Genomic DNA, 26,595 nt, shown 5'->3' on the forward strand with positions numbered 1-26,595 from the left:
GGGGGGGGGGGGGGGGGGGGGGGGGGGGGGCAGCCACAACCCTTGTGGCTCAGGCCAGGCTTCCAGGGGAGGGCGGCGATGGGGGCTCCTCACCTGCGCGTCGCGGCGACCGAGCCAGATCGGCCCTGCCAAGGTCACCCAGTGGTTCAGCCCCCGCGCCTGGACGTCCACCCTCCAGGGCGGCAGCACTTCAGACTCTCGCAGCGGATATGATCCCCGGGACCAGACGGCGCCGCAGCCCGGAGCAGAGCCCCATCCTGGGCCGCGCGACGGTGGCTGGGCCAGCAAGTCCCCGGGATCCTGCTGGAGCAGGATGGTGGTACGGCCGGGCCAGGCCGCGGCGGGCTGGAACTCTTCAGGCGCTGGGCCCGTTCCCCTGGCAACCGCGCAGGCTACGGCGCCCCACAGCGGCCAAACCGCGCTGCGTTGCTTCGCACGGGCATCGAGCCTGGGGAGGGGCCCATCAAGGACCCCTAGAACCCCCGCTGACCCCTTTCCCCATTCCCTTTCAACTTTTCTCCTCAAAAACCCATCCCCGCCCCCCCCCCCCCCCATCCCACAGATGTCTTCTCGAAATCCTAACTTGTCCCCAAAACGACACCCTTCAGTTAGACCACCACTCTCAGGGAGAACTCCCCCACCCCCCCTGCAGTCAGCCTGCACACTTTATGAGTAGGTGCTGGCACTGGACATTCCATGGGGAACACTCATGAGATCCCTGCCCTTCAGGGAGATTATAGGGTAAGAGAAAGACAGGTACAGCCAATATGCAGGTTTCCCCATAATATAAAGTGTGAAGTGTAAGAGCAAAATATATAGCACAAAATATCTCCTTTTTGTATTTCTTTTAATCAGATAATATCCTACTGTGAGCTCCCATCCTCCAGGCTGGTAGGAAATGCAGTCTTAGCCTCCACTGGGCTCTTCTTACCCAGGTTATTCCAAGGACTCAGGATCTCCTGCAGCAGCAGTCTGAGAAGTCACAAGCCCTCTCTGGTGCTGAGGCCTCGGCCATTGTCCCAATCACACGACTTCCAGGGTCGGGCTCTGAGGGGCCATGCCTGCTGCCCCAAGATTGCCAGGGACAGGGGCACGTGAGTGGCTCAGTCAGGTAAGCCTCTGCCTCTTGATTTGAGCTCAGGTCATGATCTCAGGGTCTTAGAATCAAGGCCAACGTTGGGCTCTGCACTCAGCAGGAATTCTGCTGGAGATTCTCTCCGCCTCTCCTCTCACTCTCTTAAAAAATAAATAAATAAAATAAATCTTAAGGAAAAAAAAAAAAAAATTGCCAGGGACAGGTGCCTGCTTCCTGGGTCCCAGGGCCTGAAGACTCTCTTTCCTGGACCTGACTTCCCTGAAAGCCAGGGAGCACTGGAAATGGACTCTCTCATGAGCTCAGGCTTTCCCCCGCCCCCAAAAAAACAATGAAGAAATTTTATCTTCTGCCAGCAGTCCGATGCATATCTCCAAGGCCCTAAAATGGTGAGCAGCTAGCCGGCTACCTGCTCATAACAGGTTGGACAGAAAGCATCCCTATGCCTAAAATGTATGAGCAACATAACAACTCCTGCTTTGTCAAAAGTCAGTTGTGAGTCATTGTGCAAGTGATTTAATCTCTCTACCATATAAATTCTTGTTTCCAGGCCTGATAAACTCAAACTCAGTGTGGAATAAATATCACTACTACTCTGGCCTCAGAAATACAAGATGATTTCTCTTGTTAAGATGTCAATCAAGATGACTCTTTACCTGGAATTGAAGGACCTTAGGGTCCAACAGAGATGATGACCCAGAAATCAAGGTAGAGGATGAGCCCATTTATGCCCATAGGGAAGGGAGAGAATCTGAGAGTCACAGCCATCTAGGCCCTGGGTCCACCTACCTCCCAAGCATGTCTCCTGTATGTCCCATGGGCATCTAAATGCAACATATCCCTATATACCCTTTCTGTCTCTGCCACAAAGTTGTTCCTTCACTCACGCCCTCCAAAGGGCACCACTAACTACCCAGTCTCCTCCTGGTCCTTGCCCATCTAAACCAGATAGTTCCCAAGACTAGGCAGCATGTCCAGTGTCCATTCCTCCCACTCCACTCCAGTCCGGACCACCAGCATCTTACTTGCTGATTCTGCCCTAGCTTCCTAACAACTGCCTGCCTACATCCAGACCATTCTTCTCCCAGTTGCTGGGCTTATCATTCTCTCCATATTTTTTTAAAGATTTTGTTTTGGGGGCACCTGGGTGGCTCAGTTGTTAAGAATCTACCTTTCGCTCAGGTAATGATCCCAGGGTCCTGGGATGGAGCTCCACGTCAGGCTCCCTGCTTGGCGGGAAGCCTGCTTCTCCTCCTCCCACTCCCCCTGCTTGTATTCCCTCTCTCGCTGTCTCTGTCAAATAAATAAAATCTTATAAAAAATTTATTTTTAAGTAATCACTACACCCAACATGGGGCTCTAACTTACAACCCCAAGATCAAGAGTCACACGCTCTATTGACTGAGCCAGCCAGGTTCCCCCTGTCTCTTTATTTGTTAAAGTGGGTTGTAGTCTGAGTAATGGCCTCCCGAAGGTGTCCACATCCTAATCTCTGAAAGCAAAAGGGACTTTGATTAAATTAAGGAGATTGAAATGGTGGAGATTATCCAGGATTTTCCAGGTCAGCTCACTGTTGGTCATAGGGCCCTTATGAAGGGAGGCCCAAGGGTCAGAATGGGAAAAGGTGATGTGATAATGAAAGCAAAGGTCAAAGAGATATGACAACACTGTGCTACTGGCTTTGAAGGTGGAGGAAGAAGCCAGGACCTGAGGAATGCAGACAGCCTCAAGGCTGGAAAGGGCAAGGAAACAGATTGTTCCCAAGAGCCTCCAGAAGGAGCAAGCCTGCTGACACCTTGACTTTAGCCCAGTAAGACCCACTTCAAGCTGCTGACGTCCAGAACTGTAAGATAAAAAATGTGTATTATTTTAAAATATGTGTTGTGGCAACAGCTTATTGTAGCAATAGGAAATTAATACAGTGGGTTTCAAATAGGGTTAAATACACATACAATGAATTAAAACAGGTCTCATTTGAAACAAAAGTCCAAGGGGCAGCTCAAATTCCCTCCATGCCTGTCTGCATGATTCCAAGCCAGGCTCTCTGAGAAAAGGACTCCCTCTGGCCAAATTGCTTTTTATTTATTTATTTAATTAATTTTATTAAGCTCTACACCCAATATGGGGCTCAAACTCATGACCTCAAGATCAAGGGTAAATGTCTACCAGTCATGTACCCTTGATCAAACTTGCTCTTTAAAAGCACAGGCAGTTTGAGCATAGTCTTCCAGAGTCTGTCAACATAGTGAGGTACCCAATCCAGAACCTGACACCACCCAGGGCATCACCTACTAAAGAAAGCAAGCAACACGTTGCCCACTCCCGTAGCAGAGAAACCTTCTCAATATGAAAATAACATCTGATAGGTCTTTCGTGTAAGATACTTCCAGGGGTCCCTTTTGCATTTAGGATGAACTAAAAGACCACAACATGGCTACCAAGGACTTGAAGAACAAGTTCCTGTCCACCTCTCCAGCCCTGTCCTCTCTGAGGATTACGAAGCTCCTAGAACCTACAGCATTTGCTGCCACCCCCAGGCCTTTCCCCACAGGGTTCCCTTTACTTGGAGTGTTGTCTTAGCTCCTCCTGCCCCTTTGGCCAATTTCCATGAAAATGTGAGGCCCACTTTTCTGGAACAGAAGTCAGCCCCTGGGGCAGAACTTGTTCCTGTCCACAATGGTTGCCCCACAAGGTTAGTCTGCCCAGGGTGGAAGAGACCAGGCTACAGGGAGAAAAGGCCCAATTGTGGTTTTAAGGGCTTGCACACCCTTAAAGATTAAAAAACCCCCATGCCCTGTGCCAAGCCAGCCCATCCTTCATTAGAGCCATTGTGCACCTGGGCCCCTCCAAGACCTGTCACTCATCCCAGGGCAGGTCTATAGTTTACCAGTTTCAATCCCAGCTCTGCCATCGCCAGCTGGGCAAACTCGTTCACCTCTGTGAGTCTCAATTTGCTCCTTTGGTGAAATGAAGGTAACTAGCTACAACACAAGTGTGATGAGGACTGAAATTGTGCTCGTACTACTAAAGCACATGGAGTGTTCAGCTGGTAGTAGACATCCATACGTATCATCTAGACCTTGCTTATTTTTCCATCAGGAAGATGATGCTATCCATTTCATCAACTAATAAAATTAAATTTTAATTGTCAAATTAGCCCAGGTGGGATGTGGCCAGCCATCGCTCTCATTCTCTGGGTCCACTTTGTCTGGGTCACAGTACACTTTCCAATGAACCCTGGATGAACCGGCCCCTCCACATGGCTTCTGCCCATGGCCACCAGAATATCTTGCCCCGGCAAGCTCAGTAGCCTCCAGACTGGTCTTAGTGCTTCCATTGTGGGCTCCCATCCCCCTCAGTCCATTCTCTTCACAACTTGTGGCTGTCAAAAAAAAGTTTCTTTTTTTAAAGCCAAACTGATTATTTTACTTCCTACTTACAACCATCATGACCCTCCCTGCTCCCCAGGGAGCAATAGTTCCATATACCATGAAATTAGAATCAAACCCTTCTCCTCACAGTGGCCTCCAAGACCTCCCGTGCCCCCTGGCTCCGGGTAATTCCTACAGCCTCATGGGCCTCCCTTTCCTCAAAGGACCAGGCTCGAGGTCATACGGAGGCCTTTTGCACTGATGCTATTTGCTACCTGGATCATCACTTCCTCTGGGCTAGCTTTCCCGACCCTCAGAAGACACTGTTACTCCCATAGCACGATGGGACTCTGGTTTCCACTCTCAGTGGCTCCTGATTGTGTACTGATCTGATTAGGGGCTGTCCCTCCAGACAGCCAGAGAGACCCCAAGGGGAGGAATGATGCTTATCTAACTCCTTAGTACAGAGCTTGGAACACAGCAAGTGCTCAATAAATGTTTGCTGAAGGAAGGAAGGGAGGGCAGAAAGATGGAATAAATGAAAAGATAGTGCTTCCTATGGGAGTTCTTTTGTGAAGCCTTTTATAAAGTAAATGATACTTGTTGAATTATTTTTGGTGCAAAAATTCTTTCCTATCTTATTATCCCTTCAACGTAGTACATCTATTTTTTCCCCCGTACGCCTTGTAATGATTTTTTTAATTTGCTACACAAAGGACATTTTCCTCCCATTAATTTTTCCGTGTTAAATGGTTTTTATGACCACTTTGTGCTTTAAGAAAGAAATACTGCTCGGTATTCAGAATATTCTTTCAGCTTCTTTGGTGAGAAGATTCTGGAAGCCTTCCCACTGTTGACTATAACCAGTGCAGCTTGGAACACGATGTCACCCCTCCAGAATTCTCTCAGACCTAGATAAAAACTTATTCTGTGTGTCTCGTTGGGGACAAGGTGTTTGGAAACAGCGCCTTATGCAACAGAGCTGCTGCAGGGCAGTCCCTTGGAGGCAACTGTAATAAAAATCATGATGTGTGAAAAATGTGCCCACAGAGTCCGAGGAACTAAAGATTTTAAACCTTCTCTGCCAGTAATTCAGTTTTTATTTTATGTTTCTTGGAAAACTGAAGGCTTGTGTCTACCACATGTGTTACCTAAGACGCAGGGGGCGGTGGGAGGCGGTAAAGGGTGTTTTGTGCTGGTGAAAATATCTATGGCCACCTGGTCAAAGCAGTCCTCTTTGTAAATGACCTCCTCTCCCTGGGGCCTGTACATGCTCCCCAGGGAGGGGTATTTTCATCCTGCATGAAATTGCTCTCTTTGCTTGCTCACTTCTATGGGCAATGGTACATGCTTGCAAAGCTGCTGACTGTGGTTACTTTATTTCAGAAATGTGCAGGCCTGAAACACCTGAATTTTTCCTGGAATACTTGAAAGCAAATTATGCGCCGGAACCTCTCAGGCCTGTTCCCAGCGGAATTTCCTTTGAGTGCTCATATCTCAAAACCTTATGTAACCTGACACAATTATCTGAAAAGGGTCGGAATCCAAAAGAACAGTGTTCTGAGCTAGGAATGAAGGTTGGAGCTGGGAAAGACGTGTCCTCCCCCTGCCCGGGGACTGGGTCATACTTCACTGCGACAATACCCAATTCACATTCCAAAGAAAAATGCTAACCCTCTGACACTGTGACCAGGGGGAGGCTTTGCTTCATCTCTCCAAGCAAGGAATCACTTAACGAGGTGCTCGAGGGACATTACAAAAGCCCTAGACCTGGCTGGTGATTAAAAATATTTCGATAACCACCATGAGCAAGTGGTCTTCCCAGGATGGAAGCCAGAATGGCTTGGGCCCCTTTTGGGGAATATACCCCCCCACCAACTCAAAAATCAACCCATTTGAAGAGGTGGCGTCTCACACCAGCAGTTAGCAGTACAAATGGGATATATACGGGGAGTCTGGAAACCTTATTTTCACCCGGTGATGGGTCCAGGTGATTCTGACTCAAGCCCAGCCCAAGACTCCATCTCCCCAGGCCAACCCCCCAACTCCAGGGAGAAGTGGGGAATGAGGACACAAACTCTAAGTGCAGACCTAAAATCGGGGCTCCATGAGGAGATGACCCCGCATTCCAGAAAGCCCCTGACCCAAGAAGCTTCCTCTGCCCCTTATTTAGTTTCTCTTTCAGAAATCCCCATCCTGCTCACCATTTGCATACCAGCGGTGAGAGACCTCCTAGGAGAACAGGCACCACTCATAGGTGGTTGGCTTTTCAAGGAATTTGCTGGAGAAAATTGTAGGCAAGGCTGTGAACAAAACCCCCCTCCATCTGGTTTCAGTTTATTTAAAAAAACAACGCACACAGGCCTCCCCACCAGCAATCAGAAAACAGCCACAGCTTCCCCAGGGGGGTATTAGCCACCAAGGGTGGGGTGAATTTTATATATGTAAATAAAGTAAATCAGCTAGCCAACAGCAACTAATTTTTGTATCTTTTGCAGTTGTTCTGCCAAAAAAAAAAAAAAAAGGCCTAAATCAGCCGTGATGGAATTATAAAGAAGCAAGTCTTGGAATTTGTTTTAACAACTTGCCTTAATTCTACCACTGGGTGACATGTTTCTAGTCTAGAAGCAAATTTTTTAAAAAGGTTGATAGTCTTTCACCCAGGTATTGCCAGCGCCCTAGGCTGAAGGCCAAGAGGCAGGGTGACCAGATGGTTGGGAGCCTAGCATCTGGATAGCTGTGTGACCTACGGCACCCCATAACCTCTCTGGGTTTCCTTCCTTTCTTTTTTTTAAAGCTTTTATTTATTTATTATTTGAGAGAGAGAGCAGGATGGGAGGGGGGAGCAGAGGGAGAGGGACAAGTAGACTCTGCTCGGAGGGAGTACATCGTCCTGGGGCTGGATCCTAGGACCCTGGGATCATGACCTGAGCAGAAACCAGGAGTCGGCTGATTAACCTACTAAGCCACCAGGTGCCCCTGGGTTTGTTCTCTCATGTATAGTACCTGCTTCCCAGGGACTATATGAGCATAGTAAATAAAATAAGGGACAAGGACACCACACACAGGACTGGCATATGACAAACACACAGGAAATGTGGCAGAAGGTTATGAATGACTCAAAAACCACACTGTGGGATCCGAGATAGCCGGTTTCACCTGGAGTCAGCCAAGCACTCCTGGCAGGTGTTCTCAGTTGGGCTTGCCTTTCCCCCCCAGGGCTGGTCTAGAAAACGCTTCTGAGCACATTCTCTTAGTGTTTCCCAAACTCGAGGGCCCTAATCCCCAAATATCTGCCTTCAATCCTAGAGGCAAAAGAAAAGTTCTGAGGAGGGTGCAAGACAGTTTGAAAATGTAAGTGATATCCCAGGCTTCCCCTGCCTCACCCTTCCCCACTAACCAAAGGGCCGGATTTCCAGATGCACAGCCTAGATAGCGTACCTCTGAAAACAGAGGGATTTCACTTCATGCCTAGGGCACATGAAGGTGGGTCGGTGATCTCCTGGGCTCCTGTGCCACGGAGCCGTGTTATGTGCTGGAGACGGCTGGCATCCAGGTGCCTCTGGGCTCAGCTCTTGCATATCCACAAGCATCTTGGACTCACTTAGCCCAAAGCAGACCTCTGCTTCTGTCCCTTGTCTGGATACCGCAACACGACTTCCAGCCTCCACTCTCCCCCCATCCCTAAATTCATTTCCTGGCAACTGGGACAGGTATCTCATTTGCTCAAGACCATTCCCAGCTCTCCTTTGGCCCACAGAAACGAAATTTTATGAGGCCGCATGTGGCAAACATGGTCCCGCATTAACACAGTTCTCAAGATCCCAGACTGGGCTCAAGTACCCCTGAGTCTGAAGTGAGAGCGCACGTACACCTGAGCAGAGATGTGTCTGTGGCATTTGGGAAATGGGATGTAGTCCTCTGGTGGCCTTTGGTGAGGTCAGGAGGGGGAGCCAGGCAGAGCTAGAGTGGGGGCGGGGAGAGCGTGGAGATGGCGATTGTAGATAAATTTAAGGAAATGAGGAGAGGGGAGCACAAGAACAGTGCTGGAGGGGAGTTGTATGGGATTGAGGTGAAAGACGTTCTCTGTTGCAGCCACCAGTGGAAGAGGCGGGTTATTGTTATGAACCCAGGACACCCACCACAGGGGCTGGCATCCAGTAGAAACTGAACAAAAGTTTGCTATCTCTGAGGATAGGGGCGATGGGGTCTGGAACCTCAGTGGGGGTACTGGCCATTGCCAGAAAGATGGGCCCCTCTGCCCTGTGCTGGGAGGGACCAGAGGGCAAGGCAGGGCCTCCTTGGGACTTTGCTGCCCCTGAGCTGCACCACCAAGGGAGGGAGACATGATGAAGGAGTCTTGGCTCCAGGAGCCCCAGTGTGGCCAGGGGACAGAGGGTGAACTCTTGGAGACTGGGACGGCCCACCACGTGTGCTTCTGTTCCCCCATCCTCAAATCCCGCCTTCAGCTTCACTCTATCCCCTCAGAGCCGCGCCCTTCCAGCGAGGCCAGCAGATGGTGCCAGTGAGCTGCGAGACTCACCTGGAGCAGCCCAGCCAGCCTGCCAGCCCCCCACCAACCCGCGACCCTCTAGAGCCTGGGGTAAGCTAAGGGTTTGCCTCACCAGGTTTCTGACCAAGAGGGAGGAGAGATCATGGGTGGTGGCTAGCAGTGAGGGGGATGTCAGACTGAGGACTCAGGGAGACAATGGGCTGAGGGCTTAGGGGTGGGGTGACTAGGGGGCTCTGATCCTTCTGGTTGCTCTTCATTCCATTGACCCTGTCAGGCCCTGCCTTATCAGTTGGGGCTACTGCCCTCTGCCTCCCTTCCCTTCTCTTCCTTGGAGGCCCCTGCCAGCCCAGACTCCTCGTTCTGGCAGAGGCTGGTTCTCTGCCCCTGGGCAGGCACAAGCTGGCAGCAGGCCTCAGACAGGGTTGGGCCAGCCCCTCCCATCCATGACTGCCTGAACCACCTTCTTTCTACTTCCAGAACTTCTCCACCTGATGAGGGCTAAGGGTTCAGCTGCCGAGGAGGCCACAGAAGACTGCCACATAGATCCTAGGAAGGAGGCCTGGCCTCTTGGCCTTGGAAGTAGGGTGAATTTGGGTAAGCTGGGTGGGCACATATAAAAATGTGGCAGATCATCCTGTCCCACAAGACCCAAATCACACAAGACTAATGGTTCTGTCCAAGGTGGCAGAGAATCCCAAAAGATGAGCTGGAAATATCCCCTCCCCATCCTAGCCATCCTATACTCCGCAACCAAAGGCAATTCTCTATACCCCCTCTCAGCAAGTCTTTCTCCCCACCATGGGCTTCCCGATAAGTCAGGATTCTTCATGGTTCCTTCTCAGGACAATGTAGGATTCTGCTTCTCACTCTGTGTTCTCACTTTGCTGTCCCTCTTCCACTTCCCAGAGTTTGGGTTCTAGTTCAGCAAGTGCTAAGGACTACCTGTGTGGCCTTGACCTTCAAGACTGCCTGGGACCCCCCACCCCACTTCCTCCTTTAAATGCCTGTCCCGCTCCCAAGGAAGCCCTTAACACACCAAGGCAGGAGAAACCATAGCCAGACTTTCAATAGGGTGACAAAGTGGGGTGGGGGTTCCCACAAATCCAGGGTCTACAGCTCAGGTCAGGAAGCTAGGCCAAGGCTTCTGTGTCTACCTGTGAGCTTGGGCCATAGATTCAGAGCAACAGGAGTCAGCAGGTTTTAGAAAAGGAATGTTTCCCTGAGTTTCCAAAGGATGGCCCAGACAAAGAAAGAGTCACCAGAAGCACACAAAACATACACAAGTGCACTCTCAGGCACTTGCAGGTCATGGCACAGGACATGGACACAAGTGTTTGCAAATACTGGTACAAACAGGTACACAAGGTCATGTGCTCAAGGTAGTCACACATTTCCTCCCCAGGCCAGAGCTAGCCTGCCGTCTGTGCTGAGAGGAGGAGGAATACTTAAAGGCACAGAAGTGGCTCTGAACAGGAGATGGGCCCTCAACCCAGAGGTCCCTTCCTAAATGGCTCCCAGCCCCCTCCCTGCAACTCCCCTGGCCCAAGAGGGAGCTATGCCTGGGTGTCAGAGAAGGCTTTGAAGGAGACACTGCCTCTAAGCCATGGCACAGAGCCTGAGCACCTAAGATAGAGATTGGGCACAAGGCTAGGAGGGGTCCATGACCTCCCAGGACCTAGTTTGGGCATAGATGAGGCAGTGGGCAAGATCCAGAGGCCCACAGGAAGCAGGGACTCCTTCTGCCATGGGGTGCACCTACTGCCCTCAAAATCAGGCCTGGCAGCCAAATGCTGGCACCAATTCCTAGTGCCTGGCAGAGCCCTAGCATGGATGCCAAATACAGGGTGCCAGACACGGGGGTGGGCAGGATGGGGGGCCGCTGGGCCACACACAAACACAGATCTTCATATATACAGGCAGGGAAATGCACCCACACTCACATCACTTATTTTATACCCTGCGGGATCATGGGAGTAGGACAGGGATCACTTTGTCCTAGAGGCTGCCCTCACTGACTCTCCAGGTGTCCCCATTGGCCTGGAGTATGGGTTGGAGGGTGGGCTGGAAGTAATGGGAGGCCTAGACACTTTCTGTGAGCACCCGCCTCCGCCACACACACACACACACCTGCACTCCCACACACGTACACTTGTTTAGCAGAAGGAGGTGGGGTTGGTGCATCCCCAGGACTGGGCCCTGGAGGGAAGGTGGAAGGCGGGGCAAGAGACTCCCAAGAACCTGGGCAGTCATCTTGCTCCCCCCAGCACCCGCCACAAGCCGGTTTTGTGGCCGCGGGCAGCTTAGGTGTGAGCGCGCGTCAGGGCGTGTGTGTGTGAGTGTATGTGTGAGTGTGTGTGTGTCTGTGTGTGCTTGCGCGCGCGCGCGCGGGACCTGCGGCCGTGCACGGCGTGGGAGTGCGGCGCGTGTGCCCGCTGCGGCTGCGGCGGCCGGCCGCGTGAGGGCGGGCTGCTTCTCCAAGCTGTTCCGCAGGCCAGGAGGCCAGCACAGGTGCTGTCGGTGTGGGAAGCTGATGGTGGTTCTAAGTGTCCTTAGGTGTCCCAAACAAGTGTGAGGTGGGTGTGCTCACCTGGGAGCGGCGGGTCAGCGGCCTTGGGAGCGTGGAGGGGGTGTGGGCGAAGGGGTGAGCAGATGCAAGGGACGAGGGCTACACCGACCGGCCCTGTTCCCGGCACGGTCCGCGGCTAGGCGGCTCCTCCTCTAGCAGCAACTTTGGGACTTTGTTTCGGCTTCTTAGAAAGCAGATCTGGCCGCAGGGGCGGGGCGGAGGGGGGGCACCTGCCCGGAGGAGGGTGCGGGTGAGAAGTGGAGGAAAGCCCCGCCCCCTTCCCCGCCTCAGCTCCGCCCTCTCCCCCGCCCCCCGGGGCTCTTTATAAGCTCGGCCCGAGGGCGAACAGAGAAAGCGAGTGTCCCTCCAGTCCTTGGCCGGTGTTCTGCTGCACCCCGCGCCCCTCTCCCCGGCCCCCAAGTCCCTCTCCCTGCTCCCCAGCCCGGCCCCCGCCCCGGCCCAGCCCGGCCCAGCCGCCATGGAGCGCTGGCCTTGGCCGTCGGGCGGTGCCTGGCTGCTTGTGGCGGCCCGCGCTCTGCTGCAGCTGCTGCGCGCAGACCTGCGTCTGGGCCGCCCGCTGCTGGCGGCGCTGGCGCTGCTGGCTGCGCTCGACTGGCTGTGCCAGCGCCTGCTGCCCCCGCCGGCCGCACTCGCCGTGCTGGCCGCCGCCGGCTGGATCGCGTTGTCCCGCCTGGCGCGCTCGCCGCGCCTGCCCGTGGCCACTCGCGCGGTGCTCATCACCGGTGAGTGCGCGAAGCGCGGGGACTCCAGGCTCGAGGGCGGGACCAGACCCCCAGAGGGCTCCCCTTGAGCACTCCAAGGCAAGGCGGGACCCTAGCTCAGGAGTGGGAGTGTCGCCTTCTCTTGGGTGCCGGGAGTGAGCCAAGTAGGAAGAGCAAGGCACCTCCCTAAGTCCGGGTTAACTACCTGCCGCTGTGGAGAGCGTTGGAGGGAGAATGAGGCCGGGAGTGGGCAGGTGCGCAGTGACAACTGCTGGATGAGAAAGACGGAACCTCCTGGAGTTTGGGGTTTATGCTATGCCCCTCTTCAAGACAGCAGTCTCTGGACAGAGGCGCGCTCCGAAGGACTTCAGAGGATGGTCACCCCTTGACCTCTGCCTAACATCCCCACATGGGATGCCCTATCTCCTCTTCCCTGGGGTCAGAGGAAGACGCTTAGATGGGGAGTTGAGGCACCCCCCCCCCCAGTTGACTGGGATCCTTAGACTCCAGAAAAGGTTGAGGTCACCATGAGAGGCATCCGGTCATTCAGCTGCCTCTCAGAACCTGCCACCCATCCCCAAACTGCTGAGGTAGCCGTCCAGAGTCTGCAACCAGCACCCCACCCCACAATTCCTCCTCCAGTGCCCAGGAAGGAGGTCTTGGAGGGCTGTACTCAGGTGCCTCTTGCTGCCTGGCAGAGTTCCCTTTGTCTAGAGCAGGGAATAAATCTGTCACCAGAAGGACGGTAGTGGGGGGGCAGGGGGCGACTAAGGCTTAGCCGGAAGTGGGGAGGGGGAGAAAGGCCAGGGGGAACTGGCTCTGTTGTATGGGGGGAGGGGCAGCCTAGTTCTCCCCCAATCCCCATGGCTTTGGACAGGTTCTCAGAGCTCTGCCCTTATATTGGGCCCTGCCTCTGAGGGTTGCCTCTAGACCAGCTTCTTAGAGGCTCTGTCCAGTAGGGGCCCTTGCATGATCAGATGGACCTGGGAGAACTTCCCAGAGGCCATCCTTGTGCTGGGCCTGGAAGGATGAGTGAAGATGGATGGAAGGTGTTTTGGATCAGACAAAGCGTGGATGTGGGACAAAGGTTTGAGACAGGAATGAGCATGGCCTGGGTAGGGGACAGTCCATAACTAGCCCGGCTGCAGGGATGTGGTAGGATATGAGGTTGTTTCCTCAGAAGAGGCCCTGAATGCCAGGTAAGAAGCCAGATTGCTGAGGTGGGGTGGGAGTAGGGATGGCATGAGGGCTTTTGGGCTTCAGCAAGAGGGCGGAGTTAAAGCAGGGTTCAGGCTGGATGCGTGGGACCTGAGTTCAGGGTACAGTATGAAATTTCAAGGGATTGGAGAAGGAAAGATACAGACCCTCTTGGTATGAAGCAGGAACTAGGTTGTGGGCTCTGCCTTCTAATACGTGAGCTGCCTCAACAGGACCCGGGCTATCAGCTGGTACTGACCAGCAGTGGGCAGTGACCCAGTGGGCAGTCTTTCCTGAGATCTCCGCTCAGGCCTTCATGCTGCTGCTGTTACTTCTCCTTGCCTTGAGCCTGAGACTAAGGGGAGAGGTGGGACGCCAGCTGAGGCTTGGGCTCCCGCAACTCTGGGATGGGAGCGCTGCTCAGCCCAGTCCAGCTTCTCTGCGGGTTCCTTTCTCACCACCTGACTGCAAGACAAAGAGGTGCCCAGGCCCTGCCTCACCTGCCAGAAACGGTGTCTTGAGCCTGCCAGAGCTGCCTGAGAATTCCCCTGAAAACTGCTGCCCAAGGCCACTCCAAGAGCTCAGCCATGGGGTCAGAGTTTGGGCTGAGTGGCTGAGTGCCTTGTGTGTACATCTGTGTACCGATGGTGGCAGGGGGTTTCCTGGGCATGAACCCCCGTGTGAATAGGCAGGCAGGTTGGAGGTATGTACAGGTATCTGTGTGTGTACAGGTGAACAAGAGGGTGTGTAAGGCATGGGTGACTGTTGGGGCCACAGAGCTGAGGCTCTGGAAGGCTTCCCTCTCCCTGTGAATGGCTTGTCTGCTCCGGGAGGGAGCTTATTCGAGTGGGCACACAGGTGCTCCCTTGCCTCCTGGAGCCACACTGGCCCTGGAAAGACCCATCAGCCCAGGGCTGTCTGCAGTCTCCCAGCCACCCACGCAAAGCCCAGCTCACAGCCCCCTCCCTGCTCAGCTTTGTTCGCTGCCGCAGCAGAGGGGATGGGGCTGAGGTGAAGAGGGCTTCCCATCCCAGAGTGTCCAGAATTGTCCAGAACTGGGGAAGCAGGGCTCCTGTGAAGCTTCTGTTCAGCAGGACCTCCAGGGAGAGAGGCTTCAGAGAGCCTCAGCCCTCAAGGACCTCTCCCTCCCCTTGCTGGTTGCCCAGGAATCAGGACCAGAATGGGAACAATCAAGGAAGGGGGCATGGCTTATGAGACCCTCACTCTGGCTCTGCCTGGTGGTTCCTCTCTCCACATACCAAAGACAGGAAATTAAGTCTCTCAAGTGGTAACTGACCTCAGGTCACACTTGTTGGGTGTGGGAAGAGATTCAAATGCAGGTCTGTTCTCTTCTCCATCCATCATCTTGCCTGTCCTGGGGGCAAGTGGTCTGAGGCTCAGAGAATGCCCCACTGTTGCCACTGATTGGAATTCCAAGACTAGGGGTCAAGGGTGAGGTGGGGATTGGCCTCCTGCTTGCCTGCAGCCTGGAACAATAGTAGGGGTGTTGGCCGGGAAGCGAGGTGGGGCTCAGGTTGTGATGACGTGCACGGAGAGCTTGGGCTTCATCCTGAGGGCTTGGTGGTGGGGGAGGGCGGGGGGCTTGGAAAGGTTTTGAGCCGCAGAGTGATACTGTCATTTTTGGAAAGATCCCTCTGGCTGCTTAGGTAGAGAATGGATTCAAGGGGGCAAGATGGGACAGGACCAAAGAGGGGCTGCTTCCTAGGCCAGGTAAGAGGAAGAAGCCCAGGCAAGGGCAGCGAGAAAGGGAGAGCCTGTGTTACTGTACCCGCAAGCTGAGGCCTGAGAGCAAAGCAGGCAGGGTCTCCCGCTGACCTCCAGGAGAGTCCTGACCGTCCTCTTTACTGGCTAAGTGACTTCGGGAAGCAACTTTGAATTCCTCGGTCTTTGTGTCTTCATCTGTAAAGTGGGACTTGTAAGCCATGTTTGGGGCAGCTATGGGGAGTCAGGGAGTTGGCAGCTATGAGAGAGCTGGGGCCCAGGTGCTCAGCCAGAGGGGCGAAGCCTGTAGAGGCAAATCTGGGAAGGAGGGAGGGCTGCTGACTGCTGAAGACTGGATATCCAGGGGCCTGGATCCTGTCTGGACCCCGGTGAATCCTAGAGTTGTCTTGGGCTGGACTGGGCCACAGTAGGAGTTGACTGGCTGCTCTGCCCTGGCCAGGCTGTGACTCTGGTTTTGGCAAGGAGGCGGCCAAGAAGCTAGACGCCATGGGCTTTACGGTGCTGGCCACCGTGTTGGACTTGGACAGCCCCGGTGCCCTAGAGCTGCGCACCTGCTGTTCCCCTCGCCTAAGGCTGCTGCAGATGGACCTAACCAAGCCAGCAGACATCAGCCGAGCACTGGAGTTCACAAAGGCCCACACCACCAGCACAGGTCAGTGGCCGTGGCTCCCCCAGGAGAGAGTGTGCTTGGGTGGGAGTGAATGGGCAGGAGTTAGAGGTTTGCCGCTGCCCTGACCCGGATCTTTGGGCTCTTCTTTCACCCCTTCTCAGGCTTGTGGGGCCTGGTCAACAACGCAGGCTACAATGATGTGGTGGCTGATGTGGAGCTGTCTCCAGTGGCCACTTTCCGCAGCTGCATGGAGGTGAACTTCTTCGGTGCGCTTGAGCTGACCAAGGGTCTCTTGCCACTGCTGCGCCGTTCTAGGGGCCGCATTGTGACTCTGGGCAGCCCAGCAGGTGAGTGCCCTTCCCCACTAGAGTAGAAAAGGTGCTGCTGCAGAGTGGGGAGGGATGCCAGAGCCTCTGGCCCTGGCTGAGCTGCTTCACTCCCAATCCCTCCCCAGGAGACATGCCATACCCATGCTTGGCCGCCTATGGGGCTTCCAAAGCGGCCATGGTGCTGCTCATGGACACATTCAGCTGTGAACTCCTGCCCTGGGGGGTCAAGGTCAGCGTCATCCAGCCTGGCTGCTTTAAAACAGGTGGGGGTTGGGTTTGGGATGGGGCATGTGGGTGTGGTCCTGTCTGGGGTGGGATCAGGGCTGAGGAATGGGCAAGGCTCGGGCTGGAGGCAGGGATCGGTTTGGGGGTAGATGGACCTGAGTCTGGCTTTGGCTTCCCTAACTGACCTCACCCTGACCTTGCCGCTCGCTCCCTCCCCCCAGAGTCTGTGCGCAATGTGGGCCAGTGGGAGCAGCGCAAGGAGCTGCTGCTGGCCAGCCTGCCCCAAGAGTTGCTCCAGGCCTACGGCGAGGACTACATCGAGCACTTACACGGGCAGTTCCTGCACTCACTGCGCCTGGCACTGCCAGACCTCAGCCCGGTGGTAGATGCCATCACCGATGCACTGCTGGCGGTTCAGCCACGACGCCGCTACTACCCGGGCCATGGCCTGGGGCTCATGTACTTCATCCACTACTACCTGCCTGAGGGCCTGCGGCGCCGCTTCCTGCAGACCTTCTTCATCAATCACTGTCTGCCAAGAGCACTGCGGCCCGCCCAGCCGGGCTCCACCCCAGCTCAGGATGCAGCCCAGGACCCGGGCCCGGACCCAGACCCAGGCCCTTCCCCCGTGGCAGCCCAGTGAGCAGTGCCCACAGATGGCCTAGCTGCTTCGGCAGAGGAGGTCCCAGGAGCCCTTGGCCCTCCCCAGGCATTGTGACCCCCCGAGCCTGCCCTAGAGCCTGGCCTTAAGGACCCTAGCCCTCCCCACTTGATCAGTGCCCCAGGCCAGGCCTGGTGAAGCTGAGGCTTCCCAATAAGCCTCCAGGCCTCTCTACTGCTTCATGAGCCCACACAGACCCTCTTGGGCACAAGGTTCCACCATGGAGCTGGGAGAACCCAGCTGGATGGGGAACTCTGTGCTAGACTTAGCTGTAGACTTCGACAGGATCCCGCAGACAATGTCTCTGCAAACTAAGGAGTGACTGGGTGGGGTGGGGACCCCCTCAGGATTTTTTTGAGGCACCAGTGCCTCAGTGCTGCAATTCAAAGGGTGAATCCTGGTTCTTGACTGGCTCAAGAATTAGGGCCCTGACCACCCACCCCAACCCCCCCAGCCACAGGCAGGCTGCTGCCCCCACTTGCCTGACTGCCACCTTTTAAATATAGATTTTTATTTCTCCTAGAATGGAAAAATGCTGTGTGGGGATGGGGTGACTACCTGGATGACAGGTTGTGGTTTGGTGACAGATGGGGACAGCCTGGGCAACCCCTGCTGGTTAGCATGGGCTGAGGCTCTGGGCACAGGGTCTGTGGTTCACACTGAGTTACCCCTTCACTAACTGGGGGAAGATCATTTATCCACAGATTTGGGCTTCCTCAGAGTGAAGTGGGGGTCATGCCCCTGGCCTAGGGCATAGTGGGACCCAACTGCACAGGCCTACCGGGGCCTCCAGTGACTTCCCCGACCTTGCAGAACCTGGCTGCACAGGGAGAGGGCCAGCAAAGGATGTTGGGAGCTTTGGTAGGGGCAGGCTCGACAAGGTGGCACCTGAGGGAAGTTGGGGTCTGGGAGAGGTACTGGGGCCCGAAGGAGACAGCAGACAGCTAGGCTCAGGGTGGTTTATTGTCTCAGGGCAGGGCTGAGGGAGAGGCTTGCAGAGTTATGCCTCAAGGACAAACTATCCTTCCCTGGGGCCAACCACAGGGGTAAGAGGAGGCTCCCACTGCCCCAGGGGGTTCTCAGGAATGAGCACGTGCTTCTCAGACATGTCAGTGGCTGTAAACAGAGGGCTGAGGGGGCCTCCTTCGGCGGGGGGAGGTTCCATCCTTGACAGGGGGAGCAGGTGCCCAGCCCCTTCTTAGGCCCAAGAGCCATCTCATAGAGGTTCGGGGAAACCAAAAGTCACTAGAACAATGTGCTACCCCCAAGGGAAGGCATATGAACCACGGGCTTTATGCCAGCGCACGCAGACACACACTTGTGGGGAGCCTCGGGCCAGGGCACTAGAAGATGGGGATATAGTTGTCGATCTTGGCGCGGTGGCGCTGGGCAATGCACTCGGCGATCCATACAATGTTGCGACACTCTTGCTCCTTGAGCTTCACAAAGGCATAGAAGATACCAAAGTGGAACTGGTTCAGGAAGGCCAGCTTGTTCAGTTTCACCTACAGACAGAGGCAGGTGTGGTGTGCAGGTGGCCGTGACAGCAGCGTCAGGCCCGAGCCACCAACCTCTCCCTACGAGGGGCAGGGAAGCAACCCCTCACCTCATGCTCAAAGAATCGGTCCTCCAGGGTCTTGTCTCCAGGGTTGCTGCCTGCGCCCTCGAAGAGCAGCTTGTACTCCTGGCCCGCGGGGGGGCGGGGGGGGAAGGACAGCGTGAGTGGGAGCGTGCTGTCAGCCGTGGGTTGGGCATGCAGACCTGCCCGTCCCCCTGTAGCCAGGGCACTCACCGGGTAGTAGTCAGCTACGCTCTTCACCTGCTCATAGTCATCAGCCCGAGCCAGCTGGGCCAGGCCCTCCGGGTAGAGCCTCCCGCAGTGCGGAAAGAGCTTGGCACGGTCCTCCTTGGACAGCTCTGTGTCGAACGAGTTGATGGTGATGATGAAGGCTCGACGGTCGGCTTCAAACTGTGGGGCCGGTGTACAAGCAAGGCGAGAGGGAAGGGGAGGGAGGTGCCAGTCAGCCAGCAGAGCTTCCCCCAAGCCCAGGCTCCCAGGGACCGGCAGCTTGCGGGGAGGAGAGGGAGGCACTCACCTCCAGGATGGGGCACATGGCATCGGCCGTGGTCCCGCCCAGCAGGGTGCAGAACTTGTAGAAGGACTCCAGGTAGGCCTGTGCGAAGCAGGGGGCTTGCTCAACCCAGGCAGGGAACTGGGGCACGTGCGGGGCCGCCTCCTTCCCGTTCCCTCCTCCCCTCCCCACACCCTTGCACCGTGAGTCCAAACATCACATGGGGGCCGGGGCAGGCCCCATGTCAGAGCCTCAGAATATCCACAAATCCCAACTGTTCATCAGCTGGCCTGCTGCCTCTCTGCACCCAGGAGTGACCGAGCAATTTCTGGCCGAAGAGCGTCAGCCTCGTGGTGTGCTGCCCCTTCCATGCCCTGCCACGCCCCTCCCCCATCATCCCACAGGAGGCCAGGCTCAGAGAGGGGCTCGGTCTGCCCCCCAGCTGTTCTGCCTGCCATTCCCTCGAAACCCCCTCCTCAGCCTCACCAAACCACATGCTGCTGGGCTTAGTGAGGGAAGGTTACTCCTGAGAGTTCACCAAGGTCACCTGGACTGGGCACCCTAGCCCCTCGTGGCCCCCCACCTCACAGAACTCCTTCTATCCCTCAGGTAGCTCCCAGGCACCATTAAGCAGGAAGCAAACTGCCAGCCCTGCTCCTGCTGAGGGATGATTACTGCCCTCACAGACGTCATGCCTGCAGTGCAATGGCTGGACACATGGGCTGTGGTGGGAATGAGCACTTCTTGCCCAGGCAAACTGGACCTGCTGGGCACAAGGAAAGGACAGGCCATTTCAGGACCTAGTTCCGGGCCAGCACTCACTCATAAAACCAACCAGACACATGTCAAGGTTGGGGGCAGGGGGATGGTCTTCGGAACCCTGGGGAGCTCCCTTCACTCAGATCCTCCTGGGTCCTTTCTGGTGGCATGGTCACAGCGACTGTGGCTCCACAGGCTAGAGATGATTCTTCAGGGTTGAGGGTGAGAGCTGGGAAGCCTAGAAAGCTTTCAGCACTGAGGTCTTCCCTCCAAGGTTTGGAGACTTTTCCACCCACTACCAGCTGACTTAAGCCACAGGGTCTGCTGCCCCAAGGGGGTAAAATGAGACTTAGGAGTTCACAAGCAAAGACAAAACCTGGCCAGCTGCACTGGGCAAGCTGGACTCAGGAGGAGGCCTGTGGTGACCACTGGGGTCAGAGGAAACAGAAGTCTAGGATAGGTCAGAGAGCCGGAATCCTGGAAGGAGAGAATGGACCCCAGCACAGCAGATCCCCAGGAATCAGAGGGCTTGGGGGGCAGAAACCTCTGCCAATCCTCCCATGGCTTGGTGATAATTGAGTCCCTCTATGACTGTCCGCAGCCACTCTTTTCCTCCCAGCCAGCCAGGGTGGCTGTACTCAAATCTCCAGGCTTGTCCCAGTGGGGGGCATGTAGCTCCAGTCTATGGGGAGGCCACCAGCCTTCCCCGAGCCATACCAGTCCCTTCAGAGGCTGAGCCCAGTGTCAGGGGAGATGGTGGGACAGGCCCAAACTCTCTTTGGGAAGCGAGGGCAGCTGAAGAAACTGGCAAGACCCCAAAGGCCCAGGTACTGAAGTTATCTCCCCACCCCCACCCTGCCCCCTGGAGCCTGCCAGCCCATGGCTGCTGCACCAGCTGCCTACAGTTCCCACCCGCCAGGTGGTTGAGGGTCCGTCTAATCTCCCATCTGTGGCCACTGGGCTGGGACATTGCCTGACGAGCTGGCGGTCCTGGCAGGGTGCCCTCAGTCTTGGATCGGTGTTTATGAGCTAGTGCCCGAGCAGCCCTCGCCAGTGACTCCAGCTAGAACCAGTCAGGCCCGGTGAGGGTGTGGGTGAGGCTGGGGGGACAGCCGCACCCCTCACCCAGTCTCAGGGCAGGGATCCCGGCAATGGGCCAGCTGGGGGCGGGCAGGAGCACTCAGATGGTGCGCGCACAGCCTCGGCTGACTACCTGGCCTGCCTCCCTGTTAGCGGGGCAGAGCAGAGCACATGCTGTGTGAACAGGCTGGGCCAGGTTGTGATCCGGGGCTGCCGGGGTCTAGGAAGTGGCTTCCGGCTACTGACCCTGCTTCTCAGAGCCCTCCGTTTCCTCCTCTTACCTGTGTGGACATTGATGCCCTCCTAGTGCCTAGGGCAGTCCTGACAAAGAAGTCGGCAATCTTCCTATCTGAACCTCACCTCTCCGCTCTGTCCTCTCCATACTGCAGCCAGAGGGGACTTTCTGATGATACTCTGTCCTGCTGCGAACCTTCACGGGCCAACCCCATCCCCAGAAAATAGTTCAAACTCCAGCCTGGCACTCCAGGCCCTGGGTGACTTGATCCTGTGCCTCTCTTTTTCCAGACCTATGTCCTGCTGTCCGTCTGAAACCTGCGCTTCCACAGCAAACTGCGTGCCACTTGGCCCATTCTCCCTGCTTGCTTCTGCATGTGCTGCTCCCCTGCCTACACCCCTGCAACTCACAAGCTGGCTCCTCGTCGACCCCCACAGCCTCCCCTGCACTCTAGCCCAGACTCCTGGAGGCAGACTGGAGGGCCTCCGCTCAGGCGGCAGCCGAGTGTTGGGCCCCTAGCTCTAACCCAGATAGGAGAAGCTCTTCCCTGAAAAGATCCGACCAAAAGATGTTCTCAGGGTTAGGTCAGCAGGACCCTTGGCCTGGGCTCTCTTTGGCCCCCACTTCGGAGCCTGACCCATGTTCCTAGCTGCAGCCCATCAGGGGTCCTGGCACCACAGCTCAGTGCCTCACTATAGCCAGAGCCCAGTCTGTCCCAAACGTCCTTCACTGGTCCCTAGCCAGCCCCCCGCCTTGGCTCACAGCCCTGCTCCTAGCCTCTCTGGGCCAGGGCAGTGCAGACCCACGAATCCTGTGCTCACTCTGTCTCCAGGGGTCACCAACCCATGCCACAGCCTTGGGGAGGAAGCAGACAGTGGGAGCGGATGTTGGGATGTGACTCTGATTCTAGACCTAGGAACCCGAGAAGGACATGGTGACCCGGCTACACCTGGCTGGGTCCCTCCCTCCATCCTGAGTGTCCTGTTGCCTCTGCTCAAAGCCTGTCCTTGCTGGCAACAGTCCAGGCAGGGTAAACCTGAAAGCTATGGCCTGGATGGCAGCCCGTGACCCTCCTGGCTGCAGGAGGAGCGACCATCCAGAGGCCAGCTCCAACAAGCCAAGCTATGGGGCATGAGCCACTCCTGCTGATCTTATCAGGGCCCGCTGCAGGCGCTGAGACGGAGAACCTGTTCCATGCAGCCTGCGCCCATTGTGGGAGCCAGCAAGGAAGCAGATAAGCCCCCAGGATAGGAGCCTGGTACAGCTGCGTCCTGTCCCAGCAACCCCCCAAACCACCAGCCCACCACGGCAGGGGCCCCGCCTAGAGGCCAGTCTGCCACTGGCCAGGGCCCTACCTTGTAGAGCGTGTTGCGGATGATCTCAATGTTCATCTCATCCAGGTCCTGCTCTGAAATGCAGTCCTGGAAAAAGGCCGCTGGGGAAGAAAGATGTGGGGGTGAGGGTGGGCGACTGGATTCAGCCAAGGCAAGAATCCAGCTGTTGTTTCAGCCACCCCTGCAGGGCACAGGGGGCTCCTGTCACAGGCCTGACTGCCCAGGGGTTGGGGGCCTCCCAACCCAGCCTGGGCGATTGCCTGGGAAGTGGCAGAAGCAATCCTTGGGGCCATGTGCACTGACCTGAGCTTCTCCTGCATCCTTGCTCCTAAAACTGATTTATAAAGAGGCGGCCAGCCATAACATGATCTAATCGCCTCTGGGGCAGACCCAAGCTCAGACCATGCCAGAGACAGACTTGCATAAGAGGCCATGACATCCTCCTTCCTTAAGGGGCAGCTGTGGATTTGGGGCCTGATGCCCACAGATCTGCAAGCCCTGGGGGGGCCTGGGGCCCACATTTGGAAAACCAGCCTCTTTCTCTTCCAGACAAAGAATGAGCTGGGTGGGCACGGACTGCTGGGCTGCAAGTGGAGGCCAGAGCAGGACAGAGCCCCCTTCCCTGATGGGCCCTCAGACTCACCGGTATGTCTCTTCTTTAAAGATGAACTAGCTCAGAGTTACTGAGAGAGCCTACAGCAGATATGCCCAGCAGGTAGGGCTCAGGCCTCTTAGTACAGAAACAAGTACAGCTTAGAACCAGTGTTTTAACCTGGAGACTTCTTGGAGGTGGTGCCCTCGGGACGAGGATTGTGGCTATGAGGGCACTTGCTGCTGACAGCCGTAGCGCCTTCTCCCCAGCCTCCAAGACAGGCAGGAGCCAGCACTGCCTAGGTGGGGCCCTGCAGGAAGCTCCCAGTTCCCCTTCCTTTCTTGGCCTCTGACACGAACCCTGCATCCTGCCGGACACTGCCTGACCTGGCCCCTGGGACCTGCTCTGTGGAGGCCAGTGAAGCTATCTGCTTCCCTCCTCTGCCTCACAGGCAGCCAGCCCCTCTGGCCCCACTTGGGGCCACAGACGAGCACAGTTTGAGCTCCCAAGACTCTGAGGGACCTGGGCCTCTCCCCTCTCCATGAGGTCAGCCGTCTTCTGCATCCTGAGAAATTGGCCAGTTTCACAAAGTTACACGCTCCGAGGCAGGCCCTGGGGGGTAGCCTGCCTGGCCCAGAAAAGCAACAGGGAAGGAGCAGAAGGCAGAGTGAGAGAATGAGAGGGAAGCAGAGAGGAAGATAAAGATAAGCAGCAGGGGGCAGGCCTCCCTTTTGGGCCCAGCATCAACCCCCCCCTCCAAGGGGTCCACATGAACCCCATGTGGAGGCACTGCCCCCCTGCTCTCCGCTCAGCCCCAGTGGCTCACCCAGGGGCGTGTCCACCAGAATGGCATTGTAGAGCTCAGCAGGTGTCTGCGCGATGTTCACAGCTTCCATCTGCTCAAAGCTGCCTAGCGGGTGGCACTTGGGCACGAGTTCGGCAATAGAGCGCTGGTGCAGCGTGCCGGTGATGAGCAGGATGACGTTGTCAATCATGTAGCTGTAACTGCAGGGGGCACACAACAGCAGGGAAGCCCGTCAGGGAGGAGGGTCTGCCGGTCCTAGTCCAGCACTGTGCCCTGCCCCCATCCCACACAGGTCTCTGGCTCCTCCGCGGTGATGCCACCTTGAGGACGCTGCAGGCCACCACCACTGGCTCACCTTGCTGCCCAGGTGCACCCTTATACTCCAGCGCCTCCAGGAGGAAAGGAGTATGGGACACATGCAGCCCCTCCCTTGGGGGATGTGGCATAGATTCACGCCCCTTCAGTGGTTGGGAACAGGTAACCACCCCACGGTGTGAATAGTTCCAGCAGGGCACAAGGGGGGTGGGGTACAAGGCCAGCCTGGGGGATGAAAGAAGTAGGAGATGAAAGCATGTTCTGGGAAGAGGGAACAGTGTGTGCAAAGGCCTGGAGGCATTCCCCAAGTGCCCGCTGCATTCGAGGAACTGAGCACAGATCAGGGTTGGCAGAAGGAGGGAAGCAGGGCAGTGCTGCTAGCAGGCTGGGGCCTGGACACTGGTAGTCCAGGCCAGCCTGAGGGTCCTGACTGAATTTCAAGCGCTAGGGACCCATGAGCAGGATCTAGGCAGGGAGGACCCAGTCTCATTAGGGTCAATCTGGCTTCTAGGTGGGGAAGGCTAGGGATGGTTAGCCAGGAGAGGAAAGGCTGAAGGGTAGGGTGGGAAGAGGCCAGAGAAGGAGGAAAGGCCAGAAGGAGCCGGGGGCGGGGGGGTGCCTCTGGAGGAGGGCCCCGGGCTGGGCAGAGATGAACAGGTAGATAGCCGCCCCTGCAGCCCCACTCCAAAGGCAGAGCATGGCCTCCTCCTGAGGGCCGAGGCCTGGAGGTGGGGCTCAGGTCATCCCAGGCCAAGGCTCCCCTGGCTCTCTTGGCTCTCTGCTCTGAGCGCACAGGCAGCAGAGGGGACTGCGGAGCTGGAGAGGGCAGGCAGCCCGCTTCAGACTTGGTGGGGGGGTGGAGAAGTGAGGGTGTGTGTGGGGGGCTCTGCCACTGACCTGTAAGACAGTGCCACAAAGGAGCAGCAGTAGAGCTCCACGCAGTCACCCATGCGGGGACAGGGTGAAGATCGGGGGAAGGCCCAGGCAGAGTCAGGTGGCAATAACCACAACATTCCTCCAGCCTGTCACCAGTGAAGAACTCAGGGTATGGGGGAGTGGATGAGGCCTGGGGGGAGGGGCACCACTGAAGGGTCAGAGACGAGGTGGAGGCTGCTGCCCTCAACAGGTACTAAGCCCAGGCCTGGCCCCAGCGTTTGGGTGGCCACGGTAGGTCCCTGTCCTGGGACAGTATTTTGAGCACTTAAGGCTGAAGCTGTCCACAGAGGTGGGCAGTGACCCTAAATACTGAGAGAATAAAGGGAAAGGGGTAGCCCAGGCCTCAGCTCAGAGGGCCAGCCACGCAGGGAGCTCTCACAAGGCCCTCCAGGAAGGCGGCAGGAGGAAAAAGTCACTATTCCTGTCCTGGCCTGACCCCCACGCCCCCTGCTTGCTGCACCCTCCCCCAACAACCACCCAGCCCAGCGCCCTGCTGCGACCTCTGCTCTCCTGGGCTTGGCGCCAGGCAGCTGCCCTCTCTCCGCCCCCAAACTGGCTGGGTCAGCGACAGGATGTGCACTGAGAAGAGACAGCAACCCCCTCCCCCTTCTCCAACTGAGGGCTTCAGGCCGGGCCCATGTGTAGCTACAAGCCAAGAAGCCCAAATGGCCAGCCTTCTGCCCCTGACCTGACAGAGCTGGCAGAGCAGAGGGAGCGCAGAGAAAGCTCGCTAGAGCTCTGTGCCTTGGCCTCCAGCCTGAGCCTGCATCCCCTCCACCCTGGACAGCATCCCTCGTGCCCAGTGCCTCCAGCATTTCATGTAGCATGGTACCACAGGGCTACCTGTCCCTGCCCACAGCCCTCTGCCTGCACTCCATCCAGCCCCACTCCAGCCATCCTGTTCCCCAAGACAGCCACAAAGACCCCTGCTCCCACCCAGAAGATGCTTTTCTACATTCTCACAACCCTTTGGACAAGGACAAGGAGAAGAACATACCTCTTAGGCCTACGCTATCCTATCAGTCCCACAACCACCAGCATCAACAATGCCAATGGCCAAAGAAGTAAGAGAAAGTACAGGCACTCGGCCCTGTCACACCACTGGGCAGATGAGCTCTATGTCCCCATTTCCAGGGTGTCTGTGCCCTGGCACAACACTCACCATCTAGTCTTGTCTTTTCAAAGGGATCCCCACAAGCCAGTTTTCTTTTTCTAAACCTCCCCACTCCTTGTGTCCACAACTCAGGGTATCTGTTTTTGTCGGGGATGGGCCAGGGTCAGGGCCCACGGGAGGAGCTGGTACTCCTCAGAGTCCTGGCCGGGACTCAGAGGAGAGCCCTGTGGGAGGACTCTACCGTCCAGCTTTGCCGTTACCCCTCCAACGATGTGGAACAGGCCAGCTATGATTCACGTTTCGGCCCTAACAGCAGATGTGGG

General features: G+C 56.4%; 3 protein-coding genes and 1 long non-coding RNA gene across 14 annotated transcripts in view; 2 read left to right on the top strand and 2 right to left on the bottom strand.

The window, feature by feature from the left end:
• ZDHHC1 (zinc finger DHHC-type containing 1) overlaps positions 1–409 on the bottom strand; it is a 19,301-nt gene extending 18,892 nt beyond the window's left edge. For 3 of the 10 annotated variants that reach the window (XM_059381757.1, XM_059381756.1, XM_059381755.1), the window contains exon 1: positions 94–402. The gene's annotated coding sequence lies outside the window, so the exon portion shown is untranslated. Of the gene's footprint in view, positions 1–93 lie in introns of all 10 variants that reach the window. The other 7 variants (XM_059381760.1, XM_059381754.1, XM_059381762.1 and 4 more) reach the window with 5 other exon arrangements.
• LOC132005040 (uncharacterized) overlaps positions 1–6,220 on the top strand; it is a 6,592-nt gene extending 372 nt beyond the window's left edge. The window contains exons 2-5 of one of the 2 annotated variants that reach the window (XR_009400708.1): positions 856–1,111; positions 1,644–1,801; positions 2,781–2,938; positions 5,851–6,220. This is a non-coding gene — a long non-coding RNA (uncharacterized LOC132005040). Of the gene's footprint in view, positions 1–855; positions 1,112–1,643; positions 1,802–2,780; positions 3,052–5,850 lie in introns of those variants that run through there. The other variant, XR_009400709.1, reaches the window with a different exon arrangement.
• A 5,645-nt stretch (positions 6,221–11,865) lies between these two features.
• Positions 11,866–17,555, top strand: HSD11B2 (hydroxysteroid 11-beta dehydrogenase 2). The gene is made up of 5 exons (XM_059381766.1): positions 11,866–12,286; positions 15,645–15,857; positions 15,977–16,162; positions 16,270–16,407; positions 16,591–17,555. Exons 1-5 carry the CDS (start codon positions 12,022–12,024, stop codon positions 17,010–17,012), a joined length of 1,224 nt encoding a protein of 407 aa, XP_059237749.1. The 5' UTR covers positions 11,866–12,021; the 3' UTR covers positions 17,013–17,555.
• A 420-nt stretch (positions 17,556–17,975) lies between these two features.
• Positions 17,976–26,595, bottom strand: part of ATP6V0D1 (ATPase H+ transporting V0 subunit d1) — a 40,038-nt gene continuing 31,418 nt past the window's right edge. The window contains exons 3-8 of the mRNA XM_059381767.1: positions 23,929–24,107; positions 22,532–22,611; positions 19,127–19,204; positions 18,823–18,999; positions 18,637–18,714; positions 17,976–18,535 (exon numbers count right to left, since the gene is read on the bottom strand). Coding sequence (XP_059237750.1) covers positions 18,374–18,535; positions 18,637–18,714; positions 18,823–18,999; positions 19,127–19,204; positions 22,532–22,611; positions 23,929–24,107 — 754 coding nt within the window. The 3' untranslated portion in view covers positions 17,976–18,373. The remainder of the gene's footprint in view (positions 18,536–18,636; positions 18,715–18,822; positions 19,000–19,126; positions 19,205–22,531; positions 22,612–23,928; positions 24,108–26,595) is intronic.

The sequence above is a fragment of the Mustela nigripes genome, chromosome 17 (assembly GCF_022355385.1).
Source record: "Mustela nigripes isolate SB6536 chromosome 17, MUSNIG.SB6536, whole genome shotgun sequence".
In the NCBI taxonomy this organism is placed as follows: domain Eukaryota; kingdom Metazoa; phylum Chordata; class Mammalia; order Carnivora; family Mustelidae; genus Mustela; species Mustela nigripes.

Coding starts and splice junctions, on each gene's coding strand:
- HSD11B2 (XM_059381766.1), top strand. CDS start 12,022: ATGGAGCGCTGGCCTTGGCCGTCGGGCGGTGCCTGGCTGCTTGTGGCG. Junction 16,163..16,269: donor GACTCTGGGCAGCCCAGCAG/GTGAGTGCCCTT, acceptor ATCCCTCCCCAG/GAGACATGCCATACCCATGC. Junction 16,408..16,590: donor GCCTGGCTGCTTTAAAACAG/GTGGGGGTTGGG, acceptor CCCTCCCCCCAG/AGTCTGTGCGCAATGTGGGC.